General features: G+C 36.0%; 3 protein-coding genes across 3 annotated transcripts in view; 2 read left to right on the forward strand and 1 right to left on the reverse strand.

Annotated features, from left to right (window-relative positions):
- LOC107582269 (putative pre-mRNA-splicing factor ATP-dependent RNA helicase DHX16) overlaps positions 1-15,503 on the forward strand; it is a 21,027-nt gene extending 5,524 nt beyond the window's left edge. Inside the window, 12 exon segments of the mRNA XM_016268038.1 lie at positions 8,546-8,661; positions 8,846-8,972; positions 8,974-9,057; positions 10,331-10,429; positions 11,195-11,346; positions 11,469-11,496; positions 11,605-11,745; positions 12,101-12,256; positions 13,526-13,657; positions 14,547-14,637; positions 14,640-14,719; positions 15,171-15,503. Of these exon segments, the coding sequence (XP_016123524.1) occupies positions 8,546-8,661; positions 8,846-8,972; positions 8,974-9,057; positions 10,331-10,429; positions 11,195-11,346; positions 11,469-11,496; positions 11,605-11,745; positions 12,101-12,256; positions 13,526-13,657; positions 14,547-14,637; positions 14,640-14,719; positions 15,171-15,299 (1,335 nt within the window). The 3' untranslated portion in view covers positions 15,300-15,503.
- Positions 2,502-7,119, reverse strand: LOC107582233 (lysosomal thioesterase PPT2-like). The gene is made up of 8 exons (XM_016267992.1): positions 6,853-7,119; positions 6,239-6,392; positions 4,307-4,402; positions 4,092-4,199; positions 3,903-3,986; positions 3,686-3,770; positions 3,355-3,409; positions 2,502-2,714 (listed from the first exon to the last, which is right to left on the reverse strand). The coding sequence occupies exons 1-8, from the start codon at positions 7,006-7,008 to the stop codon at positions 2,571-2,573; spliced, it is 882 nt and encodes a 293-aa protein (XP_016123478.1). The 5' UTR covers positions 7,009-7,119; the 3' UTR covers positions 2,502-2,570.
- Positions 15,504-18,381: 2,878 nt separating the features above from the next.
- Positions 18,382-22,692, forward strand: LOC107582232 (RING finger protein 225-like). Its single transcript, XM_016267991.1, has 2 exons — positions 18,382-18,680; positions 21,429-22,692. The coding sequence occupies exon 2, from the start codon at positions 21,478-21,480 to the stop codon at positions 22,396-22,398; it is 921 nt and encodes a 306-aa protein (XP_016123477.1). The 5' UTR covers positions 18,382-18,680; positions 21,429-21,477; the 3' UTR covers positions 22,399-22,692.
- Positions 22,693-22,944: the final 252 nt, after the last annotated feature.

Raw genomic sequence — 22,944 nt, forward strand, 5'->3', positions numbered from 1 at the left:
CCTGTTCATTAGAAGGGGGTGTCCCAATACTTTTGGCAATATAGTGTGCAAGCCAGTCTAGCTATTCAAAATCTTTGTCTGCAGTTTAATAATATTTACCTATTACTTTTGCTATTGCTTTTGACCATTAGGTATCAGTAACATAATTTATTCAGAACCTGTTCTATGGACAAAGACTTTCTGTACCACACTATTCTGCTGATATGGAACGAGTTTGACTACTTAATCAGTTATATTAATAGAAATGCTTCACTGGGGCAAACAAAAAAATCCTAAAATAATAAATAATATACCCCATAGCAGCATTTCCAACAGTATCCAACATTTCTCAATCATGATCTTACTCCGCTAAATGTGACTTAACTAGCTTAACAGCTGTATTCCTTGTTTGCTAGCTACCTATGTACCTACATACAGCATACAATGTTAAAAATGTTCTACATTATGAACCTTAACCCAAAAACCTTTAGCTTCATACACTGTAGATAATTGTGACCCTGTCTGTGGAAACCCAGCTAAAGTATTTTTTTAAACAGTGGATGAGTAATTCACTCCTTGATTTGCTTAATAAAAGCTTCCTTTGAGATCGTTTTGACAGACATGTTTATTGTGTATTATTTTCAACGTGTTTATTGCTAAGTTTAGAGTGGCAAAATAGAAGCGCAGCTTCTTGCCATGACAACCTCACTCGCTTCCTGCTGCTGCTCTACTAATCAGAGTGTGAATTTGTAGATTTTCTATAGCAAAACTAAAATGTGTTTAAAAGTGCGACGGACTAAATCGTCCAGCTCGGTTTGCCCCCCTCGAACTCGAAGACATCTCTAATTTGACAGTAGTTTAGCATCTGATCTCACTCAGTGACACTAGGCTACGTAGGATGGGACGAAACCATGCAGTGAATGGGGGGAGATAATTTTGCTGGAAATGCAGAAATAAGCCGTAATTTTGTTTTATTTGTAACTCTTTGGTAGATACATTTATCATTTCTATTACATTACTACTGCTACTACTGTTACTACTAATAAAACAGATCTCTAGGGGCCCCAAAAGTGCGTGGGCCCTTAGAATCGTCCTAACTTTCCCCCCCTTAGCGGCGCCCCTGTGTGTGTGTGTGTGTGTATATATATATACACAGTATACATACAGTGTTGGGGAGTAACTTGTTATGTGTAACAGAATTATGTAATTTAATTACAAAATAAATGTAACTGTAATCTGTTACAGTTACTGAGATAAAAAATGTAATGAAATTACAGTTACTTAGGAAAATGTTAACAATTACAAAGGGGGTTACATGTGAATATTTTTTTGAAAAAGCTATGATATGTTGAATAATATTAATTTGCTGCTTTGCCTGTTTTTGATGCCTCCTGCCATTTAAAGGCTGTTTAGTAAAGTGATGCTATTCATGGTGAGTGATAAAAATGCGTTCCAGTACTGGAAAAAAAAAATATTCATCCAGAAATCAGAAAAGGGCACAAATACAAGAGTGCAATGCAAAATATGTTTGCTATGCAACTATTAAAATGCTATTGACATTTTAATGTCAAACCCGGGGAAGCTTCTGCAGGTATATAACTAACTGTCACGCCTCTTGAATTCATGGGCACACCAGCTGGTGATCGTGACAGTAACTAAAGTAATCTAAATTAAATAAAGTAATCTAAAGTCTGATTTTGTGGTGGCTGTGCTTTAAAATAAAATAATTATAATCTTAATTCAAGTCATGAAGGATTTTGAAAGTCTGACAGTAATCAGCATTGAGTTAGCCCTGCCTCGTTTAAATGTTTGAAAATTATTAACAGATAAAAACATTTGTTAGAAATTTAGAAAAGTAATCAAATGCAATAAGTTACATTAATAAAGTAATTAGTTACGCTACTTATTACATTTTAAATTGTGTAACTTGTAATCTGTAACCTATTACATTTCCAAAGTAACCTTACCAACACTGTGTATATATATAGCCCTATATTGTGATATAGCCCTTGACACACACATATAGCATTTTGCAATGATTACAATTTTTATAACAATTTAATAATTTATTTTAGAATTAATTTTATTAAAACTGAATATTAGGCTTTCATTATCTCTGGTCGTAGGACAAAATAACTTGCTCACAATATTCAAATAGATTTGACATAATTTGAAAATAGCTAGAAAACTATATATTAAAAAAATTAATTGTCTAACTTAGTTGATTAATAAGTGTAAAATCATCTACACAAGACATGATTACATTGAGGATTCTGCGTATGCGTGTAACAAGATCAGTTTCCTTTTTTCCTTTGTCCTGACATTTTATCCTACCCGTCAGATTGTCCTACCAGTGTTTACTGTGCATGCACACATCAATATTGCATCCTTTTTCTCATGCTGAACAACAATATTTAATGTATCTGCATTACTGTAAGGGTAGGTTTAGGGTTGGGGTAGGTGTAGACGTTAATAAACCATAATTTTACAGGTAGCATTTTTTTTTGTCGAATTTTACTACCCACTGTTTTAATGGGAGGTAGCAAAATCTGACAGGGTAGCACAAATCGACAGAACACCATCTCTGTAGACTAGGTGAGCCACTTGTCTATGCAGTTCTTGAAGACTGTGAGGTTTGAATGCCAGGATGTATGGTGAACACCAGGGACGACACACTTGACCACAGCTCCTTCTGAGTTCAGTGTTTTAAGGCCAAAAGCATCTCTTAGATACCACTGGGGAAAGTGAAAAAATGGTTAGGACAATTAAACTGCACCACTAAATACAAACCATTAAAGGAATAGTTCACCCAAAAATGAAAATTTGCTGAAAATTGACACACCCTTGGGCCATCCAAGATGTAGATGAGCTTGTTTCTTCATAAGTACAGCTCCAAACGGCTGATAAAAACATCAATATAATCCACAAGTAATCCACATGACTCCAGTCCAACAATTAACTGATTTTTTTGCATTGAAAACAGTGCTTGATTTGTGCATGATTCAGAAAAGATTACTTTTTCACTGGAGAAAGCAATATTATAGAGGACTTTATCCAGATGCAACAATTTGAAGTTAAAAACATCTTAATGATGGATTTGTTTCTTAACAAACTCAGCTTTTTACTTTACAAGATGGGGTTGTGTGGACTCTTATTCTGACGGCACCCATTCACTGCACTGGATCCATTGGTAAGCAAGTGATGTAATGCTAAATTTCTCCATATCTGTTTTGATAGAGACAAACTCATCTAAATCATGGATTGCCTAAGAGTGAGTACATTTCTTGAACTATTCCTTTAACAAACAAAACTAAATAATAATAAAAATAAAAGTAGTTTTACAAAATGCTGTTAGGAATGAATGTATCCACTCACATCCTGATTTTCCATCTCAACCACAGTTTCATTACTGTCATAAAACCCAAAAATACTGTGGGGGAAAAAGAGATAAACAGTAAAAAAAATATGAAATGAGTATGTTTTCTTCAGGACCTGAATTTTAGAGATAGCGATCATGCTCTGAAAATCCAGCACATAATCCTATAAGACCTTTTGAGGTTCAAATGTCACTCTAAATATTTCTCACATTCATTCCAGTCTGCTGAGCTGCCACACATTAACCCTTTAGCAGCATAAGACTTTGATGATTTCTAGCTCTGACAAACTTTAGATGCTCAATATCATGTGATACAATATTTGTGGAGACCTTGACTCCCATGGTGTAATAACGCCGTCATCTTGTCCACCGATCAGCACCAGCGTCTGTATGTGCAGAAAGCTGTCTCGCCACGCTGCAAGGGAACAGCAGGATACAACATGGCTCAAGGCCACTGAATTGAAAGTGCACAAACAACCCAAGCAAAAGCTGTCATCTGAGCAGCACATAAACACAGGTTACCAAAAGTCATGTCATCTGAAATTACCTGTTGAATTGGCATGCACTATTTCTCCATTCAGTGGGGCGAGATAGATGCTGCTCTTTAAGTATCTCTCTCTTTGGTGTGGATCTACAGAAAAAAAAGACAGAGATAAAGATAAAGAAAGATGCTGTAAATCACATTAAATGCAGAACAGTGATTAAATTGTAGGATGAAAGTAAGACATCTACTTACCATTCCAGTAGTTGCAGATAGATATCCTTTGTCCCCATGTAGTGTAACAAATATGGTACAGTCTTGACTTGATCAATTTAGGGAAAATTTTTTTCAAATAACACGAATCTGTAAAAACATGGACAAAGCACTTCTGGATGTGTATGATGCCTTGTTTCTTTAAAGAAAAAAGGTGTTGTGGTGTGTGTAGTGTAGGGAGGATAGGACTGACTGACCTCCATACTGGCCAGCTAGTGGTGAAGACAGGAATATCAGAGAGTGAACATTGTGTGTCGGAAGGGTTGCAAGAACTCCTCGACATATCAAACCACCTTTTAAAATGATTTTAAAAACAGTTAAACAGGGACATTCAAAATTTGGAGTCAGTATGATTTTTTTTTCCAAAGTAAATATTTTCTTCAGCAAGGATGCATTAAATAGATCAAAAATACATCAAAAATTCAGCTTTGTCATCACAGGAATAAATTACAATTTAAAATATATTAAAATTGAAAACAGTTATTTTAAAGGGGTCATATGATGTTGCTAAAAATAACATTATTTGGTGTAATGCAATGTTTATGCGGTTTAAGGTTCAAAAAACATTATTTTCCACATAATGTACATTATTGTTTCTCCTCTATGCCCCGCCTTTCTGAAACGCGTCGATTTTTACAAAGCTCATCGGTCTGAAAAAAGCGAGGTGTGCTCTGATTGGCCAGCTATCCAGTGCGTTTTGATTGGCTGAATACCTCAAGCGTGTGACGGAAATGTTACGCCTCTCACCATACTGTGATGCCATATCCCAGAGCGACGAGACAAACCAATAAAACCCATTATAAACGAGGCATTTGTTGCATCCAGTGGAGACATAATTACGGCTTATAATGACTTATACTGTCTTTTTACACGTTGTGTTGCATCGCACCTCGTAAAGATTAAACCATGTCTTCATTTGTGATCGGAGAAATTACAAACGACAAGCGCTACTCTACACTGCTCAAATCTCGCATCTGAATCATCAGTGGCAAATCCTTTAAATATGAAAGCATACTTACAGGCTGTGAGTCAGAAGCGCCAGACTGTCCTTGCAAATGGAATTACCTCATTTTATAGAAACAGCCTTTGTGCACAGCCTTCCCAGGATCAAGAAACAGTCCTCCGTAAAATGTGCTGCACACATCTGAATATTTGGGTTGAACTGTTCTGGAACAGTGTTGTAAATACAACTTAACCACTGATTTCTAGTCGTGTCCTCTTTTGGAAGACCAAACAAAGTAGTTTCGCTTTCACAACAAAACACACAACGTCTCCACGATATGGCGGCGGCAACAATACTACAGCGAGAATCAAAGTTACGCCTTCTTTCTTTGCGTAAACATTTGGGCGGTGTTATGCAAATCTTCCCACACAGTGACGTAGACACTAAACGAGTGTTTGAACGAGGCGTTTTAGGAGGGCGTGGACAAGTCTTAACTTTGATAAAGAATATCTCTTTGGGTTTGAGACTTTAGTCTTTGCAACTTCAGAGATCTTATCTATGCACGAACAGCTTGTAACACTCCAAAGAGAAAGGAAAACTTGAAATCGCATCATATGACTCCTTTAAATTGAAATATTACTTCAGAATATTACGTTTTTTACTGTATTTTTTATTAAATAAAAGCTGCCTTGGAGAGCATAAGGGACTTTTTTTCAAAAACAAAAACTTTTGAACTAGGGCTGCACAATTAATTGAATTTCTAATCGCGATTACAATTACGGATGCCACAATTATACGTAATCATTCAAAGTTCACTTATGTTATTCTGCATGCTTTAAATGTCTTTTTTTCTTTCTTTCTGCAGGTTCACTTAAGGGTTTCCCCATTGTTTTAATTTACTTTATTTATTTAAAGAAGAAACCAATCCAATGTATAGTTGACATACATATAGAAAAGCAATAAACGTTTTTGTTTTCAGCTTGTTTATGTTCATATAAAAATATGGCATGCAGTTGCTTCAAACTGTTATAAACATCATTCAGTGTAAATTGTGATAATCGTAATTAATAATCGCAATTACAATTTCAAGGAAATTTTCGACAATTATGATTTTTGATAATCATGCTGACCTATATTGAATGGTGTATATATAACAAACATCTTATTAGTTATGAGTTTAGATAACCTTGTGAGAAGCAGATGAGATGGACACCATCTTCAGCACTCTCCATGATGGGTCTGATGGCTTCTCTGAATCCATCTACCTGTTGCCACAGTGGCTTCAAACTGGCAGTGTAGTCATACAGGGCTAGTGTGGTCACATTGGTACCTGGATGAGACTAAAACACAGAGAAGGAACAGAGAAGTTGGTGAGTTTCATCCTTGATAAAAAAGGAGAACTATGTGCCAAAAACTGTAAGATGGAACTGAAACAACTTTTAAAAAAGTTTATGCAATTAAAATTTTGGTTGCTTAGAACTTAGATTATGATTTTAAAAACTTAGATTATGATTTTAAAAAGGTGTGCTTTTTCTGAATTTTACAGAAAGGAGTTTTTGACCCCTAAACTTGCTTATTTAAAAACGTAGGTAAGGGTGAAAAACTAAATAACTACAGAAACCCAAAAACAACAACAACAAAAAAACACACCTTTTTAAAATCACAATATAAAGTACATGCAAATATAATTTAAAAATACAAATAGAAGTGCATTAGTTATTTTACTTAAATTAAATATACTTACATATAAAACAATAATAAAAAATAACGTTGCTAAATAGATAAAGAAGATGATCTTACCTGATTGATAAATTTGGCCAAAATTTCAAACTGTCTGGGTCCATCTAATATCCCGTGAACAATAATTACTGGTCTGTATCCCATGACAGAGGACAGCAGAAATACAGCCCATATAAGAGCACATGGTCTGCAGCCATCAGTCATCAATCCCGCCATAGAGGCACTCCGACAATAGCTCTCAATAATCTATAAACTGAAACCAAATGTTTTTTCCAATTATTTTTTAAATCAAAATTATATCTACCAAGCAGACTAGTCTAACGGTGGTAAGACCTGTCCAAATGTTTGAGCCTCTATCGAGACGTTTATAACTGGTAAGTTGTTCCTCATGTGATGTTTTGTCACAGTTGAGGTGATACTTTTATAGACCGCTTCCTCTCACACACCAGTTGATGTGGTTTATTGGTAGAAATGCAAGCATTTCACATTGTTTACACACACACACACACACAGAGACACACACACATATATATATATATATGTACACACACACACACACATATATATATACAGGGGTGCACATACATTTTTCAGCCTGGTTCTCATTAGAGAACCTGGAGATTTGGTTTGGTTCTCACACTGCACATAGTGTAACCCATTAAATACAACTATAAAAAATAAATTAATCGTAGTGATAATATTGTTGCACTTTATTTTTTTTATAAAATAATAAACTAAATAATAAAGTGTGATAATACTATTATATTTTAAAATAAAAAGGGAGTATTAAATACAAATACAACTATTTTATATTAAACTTAAAAAATAAAATGCTAATATTTACTTTTTTCTTTTAAAGATGAATTTTAAAATCAGCAGGCTTTTATTTTGGCGGGTTGCCGGCAAGTAAGATATGCGCTTCCGGGTTTAGCACTGCCGTGCATCAGTATGAAATGTCACTGTTTTATATTGTGCTTTGAAAACGGCATCGGGTAGCCTAGATTTATGCTTTCAGTTTGAATAGAAATCTTATACAGTATTACAGTTTGTCGATCTAAAATGGTAATTGTGCATTAACAGCTGTCAACCATGTCGGTAATCAAATGCGCTGTCAGAACTTATTTACACAGCGCAGTTTTTATTTTGATCGCGCATGCGGACCTGCATACCACTTATGTGCAACCCTGTATATATATGTGTATATATATATATATATATATAAACAATGTGAAATGTGAATTTCTTTTCTTAAATGCTAGTTATATCAAGTGATACTAGAGTTCCTACAAAGACCTCAACAGTTTTTAACTCTCTGAGCACTACATCTATTATTGAAAGCTCCCCGGCACTGATTAGACTAAAATACCATTTCTTTAGAATTCTTTAGAAAATATACATAAAAATCTTAAGAATTTTTTTTTTTTACATGAATTATGTCTTATTTAGGCATATTACGCATTCGTTTTAATATGAAGTGCATGCGAGATGCGACACGTCCACCGGAAAATATAATGATTCGTATTGTAAGCATAACGCATCTGGTGCTCTTAACGCTTTAAATCTGGACTTGTATTTTGACCGGAATCAAATTTGTGCCACCAACGACACAGATTCAAATATCAGGGTTCAGTGGAAACAGTTCTACACAAAAATGTGTAAACGCTACAGTCTGTTGTCTCCAAGCATTGGTGCCTGAAATACAAAAAATCCATTTGTAGTTTTTAGATTAGATATGTTGTCATATTTTCCACAGGTGGGCTACAGCATCTGTTTTGAGGACTGTACGTCAGAACACACCATCCTGAAGTACATGACTGATGGCATGTTACTCAGAGAGTTTCTTACAGAGCCCGACCTCGCCAGCTACAGGTAAAAACGTACCCTACAGAATTTCTATTTTAATATTAGCATTTTAAAATGTTATCTTTTGATTTTATACGATAGGGAAGCTTACCTTACAGAATTAATATTTTTGACATTTTTAATAATATGACTGCCATAATTGCTTTCATGGTTGCTTGCTCTTTTTAATTGACTGTTTTTCTGTGATCAGTGTGATCATCATCGATGAGGCCCACGAGCGAACGTTACACACAGACATCCTCTTCGGTCTAATCAAAGACGTTGCACGTTTCCGCCCTGACCTGAAGGTTCTGGTGGCCAGCGCCACTCTGGACACAGGAGCTCTTCTCTTGCTTCTTTGACGATGCACCCGTATTTAGGATTCCAGGTCGTAGGTTTCCTGTGGATATTTACTACACAAAGGTATTGGACTGTGATTAAAGACATTCAGACATTCATGTACAGTGGGGAAAAAAAGTATTTAGTCAGCCACCAATTGTGCAAGTTCTCCCACTTAAAAAGATGAGAGAGGCCTGTAATTTTCATCATAGGTATACCTCAACTAGGAGAGACAAAATAAGAAAAAAAATCCAGAAAATCACATTGTAGGATTTTTAAAGAATTTATTTGCAAATTATAGTGGAAAATAAGTATTTGGTCAATAACAAAATTTCATCTCAATACTTTGTTATATACACTTTGTTGGCAATGACAGAGGTCAAACATTTTCTGTAAGTCTTCACAAGGTTTTCACACACGGTTGCTGGTATTTTGGCCCATTCCTCAAGAGCAGTAATGTTTTGGGGCTGTCGCTGGGCAACACGGATTTTCAACCCCCTCCAAAGATTTTCTATGGGGTTGAGATCTGGAGACTGGCTAGGCCACTCCAGGACCTTGAAATGCTTCTTACGAAGCCACTCCTTCGTTGCCCGGGCAGTGTGTTTGGGATCATTGTCATGCTGAAAGACCCAGCCACGTTTCATCTTCAATGCCCTTGCTGATGGAAGGAGGTTTTCACTCAAAATCTCACAATACATGGCCCCATTCATTCTTTCGTTTACACGGATCAGTCGTCCTGGTCCCTTTGCAGAAAAACAGCCCCAAAGCATGATGTTTCCACCCCCATGCTTCACAGTAGGTATGGTGTTCTTTGGATGCAACTCAGCATTCTTTCTCCTCCAAACACGACAAGTTGAGTTTTTACCAAAAAGTTATATTTTGGTTTCATCTGACCATATGACATTCTCCCAATCCTCTTCTGGATCATCCAAATGCTCTCTAGGGTGTAATGTAATGTATTGTATATTTCATTGTGCATGGTTATTTTTATATGTAGATGAACTCTAATCCTCACTTAAAGTTAAGCTTTAAAAAGAGATTCATTTAATAACACTGTTAAATTTAATCTTTAACAAATGAATTGCATTTTTGTGTACTCCTCATTTAATGTTGTGATGCCTAAATTCACTTTAAGCATCTAAAATGATTTTAGGTTTTAATGTTTTATTAATAATTTATTTAGACTAAATAGTATAGAATTTTAATATCAGCCATTTGTCGGGTATTAGTCATAACATGAAAATAATTATCGCCACCTCGGTGTAAGAATCCAATTTAGTGATTTCTCTGATCGTTTGATCCTTCATTCGTACATTGCATAATGCATATTGTTAATATCATTTGTATTTTGGTTCAGGCTCCGGAGGCTGACTGCCTAGAAGCATGTGTTGTGTCAGTGCTACAGATCCATGTCACTCAGCCGGCTGGAGACGTACTGGTCTTCCTCACTGGACAGGTCAGTCCTTGACACTCAGTTTGTTCATACTTGGTTCATATTTCCCTTGTGGACGGACTATCTATCAATGCATACATCTATTAAGAGAAGCTGTGCTGTGTCACGGCATAACAGAAAAAAGATTTCTCCAATACATCATCATCAATTTTTCCCGCAGTCACCTCTGACTACTTGATTGTAACAACATTCATTTTCTATAAAGCTGCTTTGAAAGGATATGTGTTGTGAAAAGTGCAATACAAATAAACGTAAAATGAAAAAAAAGTAGCTAATTATTATGTTATGATACATATTTTATATTATGTAATATATATATATATTATATTGATAACAAGGATGTCAGAGGTACTAGTACTTCAGTACCACACCAGCACTAGAATTATATTGGTGCTGCAGCGCTACTAACAAACATATTAACTGCATTGAAGCTATTTAAGGGGGTCATTTTATTTTTAAACTATAATATATTATATGATTTTTATAATGTATACATTTATGTGTGAGGGAACATACATTTACACTAAATACAAGCTTGCGTCTTTCCTGTCTCTTTCCACTGTTTATCAATAAAGGCATAAAAAGCACTAATGTAAAATAAAAAAAAATACTTAGCTTGTCAAGATGGAAAAGCCGTGATGAGCCAGAAAGATTTAATGATCTGGTATTTGTGTATTATGTATATCGGTACAGTTTATGGATCATCAATAGAGTAGATGATATTTATATTTGTAATACTGACGTTTACGGTGTCCTCTGGTGTTGCAGGAGGAGATTGAGGCGTGCTGTGAACTTCTACAGGAGAGATGTAGGAGACTGGGCTCGAAGATATCTGAATTTGTTGTTCTGCCCATCTATGCCAACTTGCCCTCGGACATGCAGGCCAAGATCTTCAATCCCACTCCGCCTGGAGCCGCAAAGTAAGAACGCCGTTCACTTTGTCATCCAGCAGGGGGTGGCATGTCTGTTGAAATGTGTGGAAGATTACTTGCCTTTACTTGTAAATTTATTCTTTGCTGAAGCTTTTATCCCCCAAAAATAGAACCAAACAAACTGATGCTAAATCTTATGTAAATGTTTTTCTTTCAAAGCTGTATTTTGTTTATCATCTTGATAAATATGCTAAACTCTGAATATGGATTTCTTTAGTAACTGTGTGTGGTGTTTTTGGGCTTCAGGTTGTGGTGGCCACAAATATCGCAGAGACGTCTCTCACAATCAATGGCATCATCTATGTGATTGATCCAGGTTTCTGCAAACAAAAGAGCTACAATGCAAGGACAGGAATGGAATCTCTCATTGTCACTCCCTGTTCACCAGTAAGAGAAGCTTCTAGCAACAACATCAATCTGTAAAGTGTGCTGTGGACCCAAAAGTATTTGGACAAGTCATTTAGATTTAAATGATTTATGAATGTAACAAAATGTTTTATTATTAATAATGAATTATTATAAATAGCAACAGCAACAATAATTATTTTAATAGTTATAAGTACTAATTAATTATTATAAAATAATACATTATATATAATATATAATACATTATTATGGTCATTATTAGTTGTAGTAATTAAGTAATAAGACATTACTTAATTATTTATACATTAATAGTATTAATAAAATTAATTAATAATAATAATAATATCACAAATTATTTATGTCTTTCCGTTATAAATGCTCTGAGGAGATTCTGACCATCGCGGCCATGCTGTCAGTGAACAACTCCATCTTCTACCGGCCCAAGGACAAAGTGGTTCATGCCGACAACGCTCGAATGAACTTTGTGGTACCAGGAGGAGATCACATTGTGCTGCTCAATGTATATACACAGGTGTGTTTATGTGTGCACTTGAAAATATCACTCAAAGCAGCAATCATTCTGACATCTGAGGCTTTGCACACTTTTACGACCCGGCAGTTGTGCTAACAGAAATTATTTGTTATTGTCAGAATGTCTGGCGTGACTTCCTTATGGGAGATGTGCAGCAGTTGTATTGCTGAACAGGTTATTCAGGCCTGTGTGGACGTGTGTGTGCGGAAGTTCTTGTCTTGTACAATTATAACTTTGAAATGAACAATGTTTTGTAAGAAGGACTATTCAAACAACAGAAACATAGTGTTAAAAATATATATATTTGGAAGCGTTTGGCACCTGAAATAAAGCATTTAGAAGTATTTTTTGATTACTAAACTACAATAACAAAAGTGCTCAATAATTTAAGTTATAAAGCAGGCTGTAAACGTTCATTACAGTAATGCTTTCACTCTTCTGATCCTGATTGTTTTTGTTTTTTTTTTGGGGGGGGGGGGGGAGTCAAATGGTCTTATAGTCCCAAATAAAGTTTTTCTTACAGTCAATTCAACCTTTCAACTGGACCCATTATGCATATTTTTTGTACATTTTTCAATTAGTTTTTTCTACCTTACTTTTTATTATTTATTTTTTAACAAAATAATGTGAATATGTATCTTTAATGCACATTGTCACATGAACAACCATTTATAAAATGCTCTCACAAACCTAAAGTATAAATCACAGTAATGTTCATAAGAGTCATTTGTTTGTGAATCAGACTTCACTGCTTGCTGTGTGTATGTTGTTGCATGCACAACACACACAGTTATTGTATTCATTAGTATTCAGTGGTGTCTTTCTCTGTTTGTGGGTAGAGAGTGGTTCCCCATTCAGATTGAATTGGACATAACCAAATAATGATTCACAAATCAGTTATGGAGCCAGTTGTAAACTGATATTAAATTCTCTGAACGATTCACTGCCTGAGTCTGATTTAAAACATTAACTCGCAAGCGAGTTACCCGAGTCTTTCTCCTTCACTCTTTTTCTTGATTGGTTAGAGAGTGGCTCCATGTTCAGTTCAGGTCGGACTTAACCAAATAATGATTTGCAAATCATTAGGAGTTGATTATAAACTCTGTCTGATTTAAAACACTAACACAAATGAGTTTTGTGAATATTTATGATTGAATCAGTAAAAAGAATGAGTAATTTGTTTGTGAATTAGACTTCACTGCTCGCACTGTTTGTTGTTGCGTGCCAGAAAAGAAAATGTATTCAATAGTTTCTCTCTTTCTCTGTCAGTGGGTAGAGAGTGGTTACTCCACTCAGTGGTGCTCCGAGAACTTCATCCAGTTTCGCTCCATGAAGACGTTGATGGACAGGATCGAGGTGGAACTGTGCAGCTGCAACGGTGAAAGTGTGCCCATTCACAAGGTGATTTCCTTATTCCCCCCCTCACTTCCTTTCTCGCTTTTCTTTCGGTGATATTGTGTTTGTGCAGAAGCTTGCTGCTTTGCATGTGATTGGTATCTTAACTTTATGAACCTGAATTTAGCTTTATAGACTGAATTCACATAAGACACTCTTACTTGTGGCTCTTACCAGCTAAAAACATTGAAGTAGGATTTGTGGCACAATTTGCATCGTTAACTATTAAGGTAAGTGCTTGCTTGTCTCATTAGGGCTTTTCACATTGCGCTTAACCCAAGGTGAACATCTTTTTAGTCCAGGTTACAATGTTTTTTTATTTTCTACTGAGGGAAAAATGTTGAACAGGGAACAGTTGAACAAACATAGTGACAGGTGAAATTTACCTGTCAAGAGTAAATATGTGTCTCTCATGTGTTTGTTTTTCAGTACTTCCTGTTCTGTGAGAGACTAGTGTCACTATGAATCATCAGTATTTAAAAGACAATGTGATCTTTCACATCAGAGGATTTAAACAGGCAGACTAACATAATAGCTGAATGCATGCATACTTGCTGACTGTGTGTTACTACATTTTAGCCAATGCTTTTTTATATTTAAAGGTGTTTGGCATTGATGAATGCAGGTTAGGTGACTAAGAATCATTTGTGGTATGAGTAACAGTGCACAAATCCTACTTTTGTCTGATTTCAGATGCAATAGAATTATTGCAAAATTAAGTCACTCAGTTATACAGTTTAGTGGTCTTTATGCAAAAATATTTCACAAAAATATTTTCACTACTATTGACCAATCAAAACCATGTATTTTAGACAGCTGTGTATTAAGAAATATCAATCAATTATAGTATAAATTCACCAGGTCATGATCTAAATGTGATTGCGTTTTCCTCCAGGCGGTGACTGCAGGATATTTCTACAACACGGCATGCTTGAGCAAAGGGGGTTATAAAACAGTCAAACACCAGCAGACTGTTTACATCCATCCAACAGCTCACTCTTTGAGGAACAGCCACGTTGGATGATCTACCACGAGCTGGTCTTCACCACCAAAGTGTTCATGAGACAGGTATGGAGTTGGCCTTCACTCTGTTTGTCTTTTTAGTCAGATATCACTAATATTGTTGAATTATGTCATAATTCTGTCATTATTTACTCACCCTCATGTTGTTCCAAACTTGCATATGCATTTCTTTCTTTTTGGAACACAAAAGAATATATTTTGATGAATGTTGGATACCGAACGGTTTCGGTTTCCATTAACTTCCATAATATGGACAAAAAATACTATGGAAGTCAATGGAACCCGAAACTGGTTACCAACATTCATCAAAATATCTTTTCTGTTTACAGTAGAAAGTCATACAGGTTTGAAATAACATGAGGTTAAGTAAATAATGACAGAATTTACATTTTTAGGTGGACTTTAAGGTTTAATGTTGCCGATTGGAACAGACTGGCTCTTTTTTACAGAATACATAAAAATATGCTTTATTCTAAATGTTGTTTCTGTCTTTCAGGTGATAGAGATTGAAAGTGGCTGGCTGCTGGAAGTGGCTCCTCATTATTATAAGAACAAAGAACTGGAGGACGGCAGCAGTAAGAAGATGCCCCGCAAACAAGGCAAAGCCCGTGAAGAGCTGGGCTGATCCTGAGATCCGACGAGCAAGAGACTCTTCCAGCCAATATTACTACACTGATTCTGCACAGGAGATCAGCGATGTGAGAAACTCCATCAGTGTTCATTTGGAAATGATCAGACGTTTCCTATTTTGTAGACTCCTAATTTTTACGTTTCAGCTAAAGTTGTTTTCATGTGTTTGAATGAGGAAATATATTTTTGATTACAAGTATACACATTTTTTTAATTATTATTTATATACTGATTTGTGATATGACCTTTTGAAACTATTTAAAGAGATATGGCTGGATGTGGATCAAAAGAAGGATGTTATCAAAGATCATGCTATTGAAGATAATTAAGGGTGCTTTCACACTTGGTTCGATTGCACCCCCTCCCCCTGCCCCCGCTGGACTGTGTTCACATTATATTATTTGGGTCCGAACCGCAGTTCGTTTGCGTCATCAAGCCAGCAGCTGTTTACCCCATTGCTTAGTAATGAACGACGGCGCAGGATAAGGTGGCAAAATGCATAGCACCCATATTTTATATTTATTGTTTTTAAACCGTCCCAGCCTGCATATGACCCACCTTCAACGTTGAAATATGGTTGAAATAATGTCAGTTCTTGTTTTAATGTTCATACAACGTTTAATGCTAAAAGGTTTTGTTTCCAAAGCTTCAGTACATAACGGCTCTTACGTCTGGCTTACGAATGTACTGCAAATTCACTAAAGAACGCTGAAGGCGAACAGAAATGAGATATACAGCATCTGCTTGCAGCGCGTCAGGAAAGTGAGTGAAACACACAAACACACATTTTTTTCAAATAATATATCATTAATAGTGGTTCACTTCTGCGATTTGGTACAATTGCGTTCACATCAGCAGCGAACCGTACATTATTTATTTAACTTTTTTTTTTTTGCTATAGAAAAACATAATTCTGTCCCTTGAAAAGTTCAGATAGATTAATATATAGCCAGCAGTCAATGATTGGTAGTTTCCAGTCATTTGTAGTTTCCCCCTTAAGCTCCCTGATGAACAGAAAGGACAGCCGAAATTAGCCATTAGTCAATGATTATCTAACGTTGTAAAATTCTTTGTCAACAGAAATGTTTTTCTTTAACCAGAAATCCATTTGAATGATTGGCACAATATTATATAGTCACGTTTGTTTATATTAATAGCTTTTATGACTATGTGATCCAAAACAACACCAGATGTTGATCAAGTTTTTGGAGGAAAACTAGGCCATAACTTAACAGAGGTGTGTTTTGAGTTTTGGGGGCCCTCAGCAAGTGGTCCCGGGGGGAAGAGGGTAGAAATTGCTTTACACAAGGGCCCCAAGCAATTGCGTGGTGTCTAAACACGCTACTGATGACTTTGGCTATTCACAGAGAATGCATTTTGCAGTTAAATATAGGAGATGCAGGGCACATGGTATAAAAAAAAACCCTGCTAGATATGTGTTTTTTAAAAAGTTGATTGAAGCAATTGAAAAAGTTGATTGAACAGTTGAAAAGCATAGTAGTGGGAAAAAAAATGTGAATGGCCTCTTATGAGCGTGCTCAATTTTGCAATCTTTTTAAAGGGTTTTTTCAGAGTCCACATTCAGTATTGCATTCTTTTTGATGCTGTGCTGTTTAATGTATGTGAACTAACCTGATATCTCAAGAAAATGTCAGTATGTCATGTGATTTGTTCATGTGAAGGTCCACCCCTAAACCTAACCTTCAACGGGTCGTAATAAGATCGAATGAAAATTACGAACGAGATTGTACAAAGTCTTACTAATTAGCCACAAATTCACCAAAACGTAAAATGGTTACAAATTGCAGTGAGAGTGTTTGGTGTAAATGCTCACTTATTAAAAAGTTCCCCTGCATTTCAAGTATTAAAACCAAATCATCAAACAGTCTTATGTGGTAAAGACCAGACAGGATAGGCTGGTTTTCATAAATATTCAAAAAAATGTTCTTCTCGTAATTCTCACAAAGTTTACATCTCACAATTCTGACGTTTTTTCTCTGAATTCTGAGTTTACATACCACAATTCTGTTTTTCTGACCCTGTCACGGAAAAAGAAAAAAAAAGGTAATTGCAACTTTTTTGTTGTGAAGGGGAAAAAAAATTCAATTGTGTGATTAAAAACTTTATATATTACTTTACTTTATTTATATATATATATATATATATATATATATATATTCCATGGCGGAAACGGGCTTTCATACCTTGCATTGTTCAAACAATGCAACTACATTTAACAACCACACCACATCTTCCTTCTAATCTAAAAACGGTATGGAAATCTGATCCCCCAATTGCAGCCATGTGTATTTTGCATACGGCTTATCTAATCATCAAGATGCTGCTCTTCTGTCTTGTTTCTCTTTCTCACCGTGAATCAGTAGTGGCAACAGTGTGTTGACAACAGCTTTTAATACAAGATAAAGGTACAGGTATGATGGGTATAAAGTGATTTACAACACCATATAAACCATAATAAGCCTCTATCATCAATACGCACATAAAATTTCCACATGCTGGAATGGGAGAGAGTTTCCTTCTCACTTATCAGGCTGTGTGTGTGTGTGTGTGTGTGTGTGTGTGTATGTGTGAGAGAGAATAATATTAACCTAGTCACTTCATTTATCAGCAGCTTCCTGAGATCTTCATAAAATTCTTTATTGTTCCCATCTAAATGGTGTATCTTTCCAGTTATATGAAGTGGAGTAGGAAAAAAAATGTGGACTAATCATTTGTTATGGAATTTGTCTCCATTACAACAGGAATATCTGCAAACAGCCAACATGACTCTCATCCTAAGTGCACTTGTATTTGTGTTTGACAAGGCAAACATAATGACGTGTTTTTAAAGAGAATTCAGTGGTCTTTTTTGACTTGGATTAGTAACTAACCACCTAGCAACCACTCCAAACACCCTAGCGACATCCCTGCATCATGTCTGTGATTTTTGCATGAACAAACATGGCTCACAGATATTTAGAGCACTGATATCCACACTTGTTTGATTCGGTCTCATTCAAGGTCAGCAGAGATGTTGGAAAAATAAAACGTGTATATTAGTCAGTGGATTCCTCACATTCAAACTTAAGCTGGTTCAAATAACACCTGAGCGAGTTCAACAGGTATGACAGGGTAAAAGAAAGAGGGAGGGAGAAACAAAGAAAAACATGCAGAAGAGGTGGAGACACGTCGCTTATGTTAACTAACGGATGATGAAAACCACAGTGAAAAGCTTGAGGAAGGCAGAAAGGACTGGATTGCACACCTCTCACATTGCTTTGTTGGATGCACACCTAGACTGGAATATGTGCTTCTGGAGCCAAGCGAACTTCAGAGGCACATGAACATCTGGGTTCAGCTACTCTTCAGCTCACAGGTAGTTGCATGCTTTTTTGTGTGTGATTTTAACTTTTAAAGAATCACTTTTAAATTTGAAGGATGTGATCTTAAATGATTAGCCAGTGTTAGTCAGTATGCAAATGTAGAGTAATAATTAGTCAGATGCAGGTACAAAAACAGGGCTAGACATCACATGGCTCTATTTAAATAACTATAAAGATTGTGAGTCAACTTTGAGTTCAATTACAAAAAATATATGTTTTCTGGTAGTTGTTTTGTATGTTGGTGTCAAACACCATATTGAATTTGAATAATTTTTGTGAGTTCTTTCCTCCAAACTAAAATTCATAATTCATTTTTATGTTTCATAACTTGTTTACTGTTTAAAAAAACGTTTAATAGGCAGCTTAATTATATTATTCCAATGTGACAACATGCCCCACTATTGGTGTGTTAAATGAATAATATCTTCTCTGATTATATTTTTGGAAACAATGTTGGAAAATAATTTTTTTGTACATTTACATTGTGTTCTTAAAAGGAATTGACTTTCAAAAACAAGCCTACACTGTGAAATTCAGTGTGACAACTAGCCCCGGTCTCTCCTTTAAATGTAGGGTGTATACATAATTAGTGACAGGCCTCAACTGACTTTATCTGGTTTGTGCTAAACCTGTGGGTGTGTGCTTTCAATTTGGGAAGTCATTTAGTCCAAAATATATGAATTATACCCATATAAACATGTTTTGAAAAGAACCTGTTCCGCATGTGCTCAATTAGTTAATGTGCCTAAAAATGAATGTTTTGATCAAAGCAGACTGTTTTAAATGGCCAGTGGGTAAAACCTTTATAGTATGCAAAAACATGGACTATTTGATTCAAGAACATCTAAATTCAACCTAGATATTACTTATTCATATTACACATCATATTCAATAATCATTCATTTTCAAGCGATGTGTTTGTTTGCTATGAGACATTCCCTTTTTGTGACTTTCATGACTTGACTCATAGAGTTAAAGCTTAACCATAAGCACACAGAATGAAACTGGGTTCTGTAACCTGTTGTAAAACCTTGATATTCTGGTTTGCATTCCTGTACAGTCAGACTTTAGAGTTTAGGTCAAACACTCTTTTGGGTTTTTCACACTAATTCTGAGTTGATTTGAAACCCCTGTAATTTTATGTACATATAGATAGATAGACAGATGATAGATAGATAGATAAACAGGTTGTGCTCTCAGTTCATGTTCATTCAATGTTATCAACCTCATAAACACAAATAAGAACAGTAGCCTGAGGTTTACAGTGTATTAATTACTAACCCAAGATTACTTATGAACAGTGTAAAACATGGAACAAAATAACTATAACCCTGTAAAGCCTGACATACAAAATAATAGACTATTTTACTTTATTTATTTATTTTTAATGGAGGAGTTTACTGAACCTTTAGACAAAGTATATTTTAAAAAAATCTTTAAAAAGTTTGCATATGTGTTTTTGTCAGGCTTTTATGGCTCATATATAGGCGAATGTGGAGGTCTCACTTGAGGAGGAAAAAAATGAGCAATTTGGTGCGGTTGCTAATATTTATGAGGCCAAAAAGTAAGATGAATATCACATATGTCTTAGAAAAAAAATATTGATCAAAGATTTGTAGTTTTTATTGTGGGGGCAAAACATATAATGTAATACAATAAATGTTTCTCGAAAGCTTGATGTATCATATTTCATACTTACATTTTAAAATGATTTTTTCTAAAACTAATGTATGGATAATCAAGTAAACATAAGTTGCTTTAGTCTAGTAAGTATTTATTTTGAAACCGTGCTAAAAAAAAGTTTTTCCTTCATTTCAATCTGTAAAGATTTTAATTTAGAATTATACTAAAAGGCATTTTACTTGCTATAAATTATAATATACAAATTATAAATTATAATCAGACGACAGAAGTCATGTAGTAGATTGTGTACAACAGGATTTTCAGCAAAGTTTTGATCATGTTGAAAATGTAGAAGCCTTTGTGTATCAAATATGAAGCAGTAGGCTTAGGGTTAAGAATGACCCTGGGTTCAAACTCCGAGTCATTCAAGGCCTATAATGGAATTAAAAGAAAAACAAGCAATAACCACTAGTGTATGACCGACTAAAACTCCTGTTCTCGTCGCACTTGACTGCTAATGGTACAATTCCGTTTACAATCTCCACCTTTGAATTACATAGCTGTACGCTTTGGTGATCCGAGTTTATTATTGAGGAACTTTACATACACAAGCTCTTAAAGGTCACGCCGCACTTTTAAGTCTCAGAAGTTCAAATCTGTTCCAGAGTCTTAATGCAATCATGTGCCTGTTGTGAAAACCATCGATTGTACACCTATGGCATCTATGGTTCCATGAAGAACCGTTAACATCCATGGAAACTTTCCATTGCACAAAAGCTTCTTAATTGTGGAAAATGGTTCTTTAGATTATTAAAATGTTCTTCACTCTAAGAAAAAGTTGTTCATTAAAGAACTGTTCAATGGCAGGTTCTTTATTGCCATTGATGGTTCCATGAAGAACCTTTAACATCTACGGAATTTTTCCATTCAACAAAAGGTTATTTATAGTAGAAAAAGATTCTTCAGATTCTTCAAAATTGTTCTTCACGCTAAAAATGGTTCTTTTAAGAAAGCTTCTTTTGGGGAACCCAAAATGGTTATTCTACGGCATGATATGAAGTGTATTTGTAACCTAGACTGATTGTAGATTGAGTGTATTGTTCCATCTTCCCTCACAGGTTTCTCTGCTCAACACTTCCATTTTCTCTTCTGCTCCCTTGGATCTACATGATGAGTGACTGCAAAGAGAAACCCAAGGGCAGCAAAAAAGGGCCCAACATCAAGCCAAAGCTTGACAGCAAGGGTAGCTTCAACGTGGGAACTTCAGAGCAACGACAGAAGCCTGTTAGGAGAAGCCGCAGCAATGAAGCGGAAAACCGGCGTCATCAAAGTAGCCGAGGTAGAGAACGGGACCGGAAAGAGGGTGGAAGGCAACAACGGGGTCGCAGCGAGGAGGGAAGGATGCGAGACCGCGACCATGAGCCCGGACACCACAAGACCGAGCAACCCAGAGATGATCTGCAGGACACGGAGTGCATCGTGTGCTTCTGCAGCTTTGACAATGTCTTCAAAGCTCCCAAGTTACTCTCCTGTGGACACACGTTCTGCTTGGAATGCCTGGCGCGCATCAACGTGAATTCTGCAGAGATCAAGACGTTGACTTGTCCGGTCTGTCGGGAGCTGACGGAAATCCAACACGGCCGAGATCTACCACGGTTGGGAAATAACGAAGACATCTTCCGCAAACTTCCGGCCGAGATGCAACAGGCGCTTTCTGTGCGCTTTAAACGCAGCAAGGGCAAACTCGTCCTCAAGAATCCGCCACCAAACAGCTCTATTAAGACCACCTTAAATCTGCCGGTGTTGAAGAAGAAAGAGGAGCAGGCCGGCGGTAACCCGCTTGGAGTCATGGAGGAAGGTCTCGGCCAGGCGACTATGATCGACGTGGGAAGGCCGCCAAGCAGGATGAGGGGTCGCATGAGAAGGATAATGTATTCCAATCAGTGCTATTATGCGGTCATTGCAGCCATCATCGCAATCACTGTGGCTTTAATGCTGGTGGGCATCTTCACCTTTGTGGTGATGCCCTTTATGCCAAGACCAATTAGACCATTCCAGAACCAAACTTCTCCAAACCCATGGCCTTGAGAGATGAAGAAACTGACAGCACACAAGAAGGAGAAGGACGACGGGCAAAGCAAAACAAGCATTTGTTGGTGGAGCCTGTTGCATTGAACACAACACAGCATTTTTTTGCTTTTGTGTAAGATGCTTCAGACAGACTCGATAGGATTGAACTGGAAAAACTTGAACATATGATGCACTGAAGTCTATTGAGCATGGACGTATTTTGCACAAACTGAGACATTGTTTTGGAAAGGTCTTTAAGAACAAGAGGCAATGATGATGTCTATTCTGACCAGTGATGAACTGTATTTTTCAAACTATAAATCAATGGAAATTAAATAAAAGTGTGTGTGTGTATATATATATATATATTTCTTAAAGGGCTGGATAATATTAAATAATATTATCATATAATATTACTATGCCATTTGATTTCATGAATAATTATATATTTTCATGTATTTCTTCTCTATATGGTTTCTGGTATTAACAAAAATGTGACAGCTCGCCAATGCAAATCACCTCAGTCTAAAAATGTACATGGCAACACTAATGTAAGCTCATACT

This window comes from Sinocyclocheilus grahami, unplaced genomic scaffold, assembly GCF_001515645.1.
Source record: "Sinocyclocheilus grahami isolate Dianchi unplaced genomic scaffold, SAMN03320097.WGS_v1.1 scaffold42.1, whole genome shotgun sequence".
Lineage (NCBI taxonomy): Eukaryota > Metazoa > Chordata > Actinopteri > Cypriniformes > Cyprinidae > Sinocyclocheilus > Sinocyclocheilus grahami.